Below are 7,629 nucleotides of genomic sequence, written 5' to 3' on the forward strand. Positions count from 1 at the left end.
AACTTTTTCTTTTTCTTTTTTTTCCCTCAAATTGAAATTACAAAAGTCGCCGCTCCAATATGTATCTAACGGATTTGAGACTGTTGTCGTAGACGTCACGTATCGTTATGATTACGTATGCTGACTTCACTACTATTTCTTCCCGGGTTTTCCTTCTATTTATAAACAATATCCTCCTTAGTCATTCCTCACTCCACCAAAAGCCAAACCACAACCAAAAAATTTCTCTCACTCACTATCTCTCTCATCACTCTTTCTCTCTCTAGACTACTATGGAGTTCAAAGGCAAGGCTCCGACGCTGCCGAGAATCACAGTTCCGGCGCCATTCTCATCGTCGCACTCTCCGCCGTCGTCATCGTCTCCGACACCAAACTCCTCTCAATTGTCGTCTCCAACGACCACCTTCCCATCGCCGCCGAACTCTTACCAGTCCTCTCCGACCAGCGCCGTGACTCCCGTTCCTCTTCCCCCGCCGCCGCCGCCGCCACCGGTGGTGCTCAGCCCCTGCGCCGCCTGCAAGATCCTCCGCCGCCGCTGCGTCGATAAGTGCGTCTTGGCGCCGTATTTCCCGCCCACGGAGCCTCTCAAGTTCACCATTGCCCACAGAGTCTTCGGCGCTAGCAACATCATCAAGTTCTTGCAGGTGTGTTGATAAATTTAAGTTCGCTAATCTTTTGGGTGAATTCTGTAAATAGATGAAATTCATAAGGTTCTTTTGAAAAAAAAAGTATAGAGTTGAAAAATGCTCTACAGAGTGCAGTCTGTCCCCCTTTTCTTTTTTTTTTTTTTGTTTTTTTTCTACTTTTCGCTTTATCCCCATTTGGCCTCTTACATTAAAAAATATGCCAATAACATCCTCACTTGCTTTTGCAGTGTCAAAGTCCCGCGGCTTAATTGCATAATCTCATCAATATAATGCAATATTAGACATTGTGTAAAGTTTAGGGTGCCAAGTAGTATTTTTAATAATACATGGGTAAAAAATGGAAGAAGAGTAAAAAATAATCAATAGTATTGTCCCTTGAGGTAAAGAGCGGCAAAAACGAAAGTGGTGGGTGATATTAATTCAAATGATTGGCTCTGCTTTTCCATTATTTCTCTGACTTTTTTAGTTTTACAAGTAATTAATTATTAATTGTGCCTGCTTTTAATATAATAGTTCGTTGTAGGTGAATTGGGATCATTGTTTTTGACAGATTGAAGGGCTCAGCCAATTAGATGCAATTTTTGAAAAGCTGAATTTGCTTTTTATTTATTATTATTTATAATAATTATTACCACATGCATATTCTGTTTATGTTCATCTATGGTCGGAGAGTAGTCAAAATTAGGTGTTCTCACTAGAGTAAATTAATGTGTCATTTTAATTGACATACTTTATGCTAGTTGAGTGGACCAATATTATTAAGACCTTGTGACACTTATTATCCTTCTAAGCTTTAAATTGAGTTAATAATCTCAAACTAAGAACACTACTCATATGTGTTTTTTTTTTTTTTTTTTTTTTTTTTTAGGAAATTCCAAGGTTAGGAGTTTTTTTTTTTTTTTTTTTTTTTTTTTCAGGAAATTCCAGAGTCTCAGAGAGCAGATGCGGTTAGCAGCATGGTATATGAAGCAAATGCGAGGATCCGAGACCCAGTTTACGGGTGCGCGGGGGCGATTTGTCAGCTGCAGAAACAAGTAAGTGAGCTCCAAGCGCAACTGGCCAAGGCTCAGGCGGAGCTGGTGAACATGCAATGCCAACAAGCCAATCTAATAGCCCTAATTTGCATGGACATGACACAACTCCAAGAACCGAATTCGCAGCAACAGCCGTACGGAGACACGAGCTGTTTCTTAGACGACAACACTTTGGGCACGACATGGGAGCCTCTCTGGACTTGATCATCAACACTTTTACTAGTACTATACTATATAATACTAGTTCTTAGAGGACAATAATTAATATCGTTAATTAAATATATATCTTAACCTCTAATTGCTGAAATATATATGGATGGTCAAAGAAGAAGATACTTAATTTCGAAAATATCTAATAAAGTGATTTTGTTACATAGTATGGTAGTCCAAGGGGTTGATCGTCATCATGATGTTTGGTAACGAGAGGTGAACTTTGAAGGATGGTTTCATCATGGTCAACTTAACGAGTATTAATTTGTTTAATTACTTTTGTAAGTTGTAGGAGGAAAAATGTATAAAAATATATATGGTGGACGTGAGAAAAACTAATGTGAGAGAGAGAGAGAGAGAGAAGAGGGAAGCTGTCTTATTCTATGTGTTAATTAGCTTATTTTGATAGTATTTCTCCATTAATTCAAGCTTCAACGTTATTTCTGTCCTTTCAATTTGCACAAGTCGATGGTAGCTAATTAAGAAGGATATCCCATGTGGTAAAAAGAATGATGAAAGTTAAAAAACGTGATATGCCCATATGATGGGAAGGAAAAGAGAAGAAATTGCGAAAAAGGGAGAGAAAGCGACATAATATATGGTTTTTTTTTTTTTGGTGAAAAAGATAGAGCGAGAAAAAAATGTCAACATACATATTCTTAACTTTGCATATGAACTTTTATCTCAATAGGAAAAAAAAAAATTGCAAATCCTCTCTTGACTTGACATAGACATACAGTGCATAGGTAGTTACTTCCAACACATAGCCGTGGAAAAAGCCTGTTTCCAATTGAAGTCACCCAATTTTGGTCGAATATCAGAACTTAAAAAAAGGAGCTAGAAGAAAAAATTAAAAGACTTCTATATCTACAAAGACTTGTGTTACACACATATGATAATCATGATATGATAAATTTTAATCAAAATTTGAACTAAAAATTTTAGTTTAACATTTAAATTGAAATAATGGATACCAGAAAAACAAAATAATAGTATATTATTATAAATAAAAAACTAAGAAAATAAATGAAACTTTTTAAGACATTTTGCATAAAATTGAAAATGAGAAAAGTTAAGTGGTGCAAAGTAATAAATCTTAGCCATGTCAATAAGGGTGTAAACGAAACTTTTCATAACAGTCAGCAGAAAGTTTGTGCGTGCGATTTTCAAAAAAAAAAAAAAAAAAAAAGTTTGTGCGTGCGAGCGTAAGGCAAGAGAAAATAGCAAAGAAAAAAATTAAAAAAAAATAAAAGAAGAAAAAGATAATTAGACTCAAAATGTGAGAGACTTAATTAATTATATAATTATCACAATGACATGAGATATTGTAAACATATACATGAGACATCAAACTCTTGAAATTTGCACATTCCCCCTAAATGATGAAAAAAAAAGAGCGTTGAATATATATATATATATATATATATTTTGGTGAAGTATAAATTAAATAATAACCTTTAAAATCTTCCAATTTTTTTTTCCCACGAATCAAGTTACATATTTTCCTTGACGGCAAATTATAAGTGGACGACAATAGCTACTGGTAGCTTGGTTGGTGAGACATCTATATTCATAATAATAAACAAACAAAAAAATGTACCTTTCAATTTCCTGTAAAAATGAAAATTACATGAATTAATTGTACGACTATTACTATAATTATTTTATATATCTATTAAAGTTCATGTTAATTAGGATTTAACATCAAGCTCAAGAAATAGATATACACACTATTCGACCAAACTCCATATTATTAATATATTCGAGGGAAAAATAATACTGCGATTAGACAAATCAATAGTAACTTAAACATAAATAATTACTACGTAATAACTAACTATCATGATTAATCTAATCTCAATATGACTGCCAGTTCGTTAAATTAATTATGCCAGCATATAAAAACGCGTCTAAAAGTTTCACCCTTTTCTTCAGCTTTCCACATCGTCACGTGCAATCCACGTTCTCGCTACTTGATTTCTTCGCCAAAAAAAAAAAAAAAAAAGATGAAAAAGAAGAGAAAAGAAAAGAAAAAGATCTCAGAAGAAGCAGAAAAAAAAAAAAAAAAAAAGAAAGATGAAAAAGAAGAGAAAAGAAAAGAAAAAGATCTCAGAAGAAGCAGTACTGTCGGCATGTACAACTGATAATGACTTTAATTTCACTTTCTCAGCGTCCAAACGCATGCTTTTTTTTTTTATATTCTACGCTAAAGGGGATATGAGGACTAGGTGAGAATTCTATTGCTTTGACAAACGTCTTTTGCCTTTGCCCCAATCAAAGGTACTACTACTACTATAAAACATCCAATCTAACCACTTCCACAATATAAAACGATCGACAGAGAAAAACTTCAAAGTCAAATGCTCATATATATATATACATAATTCTGAATAACCACTGATCAGTTACACACGATCATCAGAAACTTTATTCACACCAAAGAAAAGCACTGCTTTTATCGTGTATATTTATTTGGAAAAATTTGTGCTCTTGAGTCACGTGGACCCCAATTGAAATTAATATTCTATGGTAACTAGTTAACGAAAGTCTTTGACGGGCACCGAACTGTGAGTGTGGGATGGCTTTGTCCACATGTGGGTGATTAACTAATTGTTCATTGTTTTTATTTTTGCATGTTCAAACTTGTGTGGCCAACGGATAGTGTGAAAACTGAAAACAGTCCTCGGAAAACTGCAGTCTTCTATCCGGAGGGAGGGAGGGAGGTCGATGTCACGTGGAAAATTCCAATTAAACGATTATCAAATTAAAATAATCGATCCCTTTCAAAAAAAAAAAAAAAAAAAAAAATTGATTATATACACACACATAGTTAATATACTCAAAAACTTAGTCGTTACTTGTCCAAATTGAAAAGATAGTTCAACATTCATAATGAACTTGCATTAGAGCTATAAGTTTGAGATGGACCACGTCGATCGATCTAAAACATGTTACTATTAACCTGATCCCGATATGTTTTAGTGTCATGATCAGGCCGGGCTTATGGTATAGGAATAAAAGTGTTTTTGAACCAGCCCATCCCGAAGTTTTTTATTTTTTATTTTTTTTAAATTTACCTTATAAAGGTCAGGTCCAGCCCGACCCTAATTCATTGGGCTTTAATTTCGGGCTAGGACGATCTTCCTCCCTTTAGAGATGATCCAACCCTGTCTAAAAAGTATATTCGGGTCGTTTGGTCCCAACTGAGTGGCCCGAACTTTTAGCTCTAACTTGCATAAAGCAAACATTGATATTTATTTGTCATTCAATTGCTAAATAATAAAGAGATAGATTATAATTTGACTTTAAATTTGTATAGTTATCAATTACAATATATTTTATTGGTGGTATTTAATTATAAATGTAAGGTTGCATTTACATTTTTGGATTATTTACAATTAAGTTTAACTTATTAGTTAGCTATATATCTCTATAATTGTATTAGAGGTTGTAATTTCAATCTAGAGAATCATTAATTGAGCCTATAAGTTTCTCCTTTTGATGTCTTAAATCCTCTATTTCTCTGATTAGTCAGTTTTAACCACCCCTTTTAATTAATAGTATAACGTTTTTTTTTTGTCTAAAAGGCGTTTTTTTTTTCTTTAGATTTTGACAATATAATCAATCACTAATATACTAATAATCTCTAACACAAACACTGATTGATATCAGTTCGTTAATGATGAATTCGAAGTTAATCAGTACTACAAATCAGTCCATCACTGGCTAACCATATTTTAAAACGCACATTTTCCCAACAAATCAGAGGTTGGATCATGTACTAAAAAAGCTTACAAAACAGTAATTTTCTTTTTAACCCCTTCCATTTCTACACATCTATTGATTATTCTTCCCTATCTTTATTTTTTCTTGATTACATGGTGGTATACACTACCTAGTACTACTTTATGTATTTATTTTGAGGAAGCAAGTTCTATTTTATCGATTACCACAAGGGGCATTAATATGAACTTCAAAGCTCTTGATTCCTCGTACACTTCATAGCCGACAAATTAAGGACCTTTTTCGGTCAGAAAGATCAATTAAGCCCCGTTTGTTTTTTATATTTGAATTTATGATTCTAATTATGTTATAATATTTTTTATCTGATAAAAAATTTGAATTTAAAATTTTTTCTCTTATAAAATTTCTGTCAATGAATCAAAATCACGAATTTAAACGCGTAAACTAAACAAACTCATAATTTTTATAATATAAAACCATGACTACTGCTTCAATTATACGTTAAGTTAGCAAATCAGCGTGCATCACGTGGGGAGAAAACCCGGTTTACACGTTTTCATCGCTTTAAGAGTAAGGCTTTTGGTATCAGTACGACGACATTTATAGTTTATCTAAGAGAATTATTATCGATAGTGTTGGAATTATGCATCTTGTAATCATATGACTAAAGTGAACTTGGTTCTGTACTTTCGCATTTCTTATAATTTGAGGAGGGATTAATTTTAAGAGTTGCGATAAATAAATGATGTATCTTCCTTGCAAAATGGTATTCGAAAAAGTTATATGAGATGCAGACAGAGAATACAAGGAACTTACCACAATTCAGTACCAGCTGTACTTTATATACTGCGTCAATATTAAAAAAAAAAGTTACAAAATCACATATTTAATCTTGTAACAACCAAAAGATTAAAACAAGTTTTTATGGCTTTCCATGTAGACAATTTTTTGTTTAAATAAAAAAATCAGTCAAACTTGCTTGATATATTGAAAGAAACATAATAAAAAAGGAAAATAAGAAGGAAAAAGAGAATAATGGGATTGAGATCACATGTCTAAATTTTGATGTCTTAAACGATAATTCAAAAAATTCAAACATCAAAGCATAAAAAAGTTAAAATACATTTCCATTCTTTTAAAATGATGTGACTGATTTTTTAAATAAAAAAATCAGTCAAACTTGCTTGATATATTGAAAGAAACATAATAAAAAAGGAAAATAAGAAGGAAAATGAGAATAATGGGATTGAGATCACATGTCTAAATTTTGATGTCTTAAACGATAATTCAAAAAATTCAAACATCAAAACATAAAAAAGTTAAAATACATTTCCATTCTTTTAAAATGATGTGACTGATATAATGTGATTAGTTAGATAATATTTGAGACAATGCTAAAAATTGGATTAGGTGATTTTAGTTCAAAATAATGGCTCAAAAAGTACGCCCCCACTAAAAGAGATTTTGTTCTGCTCCTGATTATGAATATCTAAAATTAACCTAAAATCATTTATAGAAGGAGAAATCAGATTAACGGTAGTTGTGTAAGTTAAAAATGTTTTCACTTTTTTGTGGTAGTCTATGTGATCTATGGGTGGAATTGGAATCAAAATATTCAATCTAAAGTTATATATATACTTTTTAAAAATAGATGGATGGTTCTAGAACTAACCCAAGAAAAATATTTGATATAAACTTGTTAGGGTTTATTTTGATGAAATTACATATACTTTAAATAGTAATTTTTTTCTTTCAAATGAAAGCACATGTTAATATAGCATGTGTCAACCTATAAATAAGAAATATAAATTATGAGTGAGATTGAACCCACAAACTTTCATACAAAATCTTCCTCAACCCCCTTTCTCATGTCATTAGACGAAAAGGTCTTAGGTAATAATATGAATAGTGAATTGTTATTTATAAGAAAACATAGTTATTATTATTAAGGGTAGTAATTCGTGTTAGTGGGTTGTGTTCGTGTCAACTTATTT

At 32.2% G+C, this 7,629-nt stretch overlaps 1 protein-coding gene across 1 annotated transcript; it reads left to right on the forward strand.

The window, feature by feature from the left end:
• Positions 1–207: 207 nt before the first annotated feature.
• On the forward strand, positions 208–2,211 carry LOC21397274 (LOB domain-containing protein 1). The gene is made up of 2 exons (XM_010110151.2): positions 208–644; positions 1,565–2,211. The coding sequence occupies exons 1-2, from the start codon at positions 273–275 to the stop codon at positions 1,883–1,885; spliced, it is 693 nt and encodes a 230-aa protein (XP_010108453.1). The 5' UTR covers positions 208–272; the 3' UTR covers positions 1,886–2,211.
• Positions 2,212–7,629: the final 5,418 nt, after the last annotated feature.

Source organism: Morus notabilis, unplaced genomic scaffold, assembly GCF_000414095.1.
Source record: "Morus notabilis unplaced genomic scaffold, ASM41409v2 Scaffold127, whole genome shotgun sequence".
NCBI classification, from domain to species: domain Eukaryota; kingdom Viridiplantae; phylum Streptophyta; class Magnoliopsida; order Rosales; family Moraceae; genus Morus; species Morus notabilis.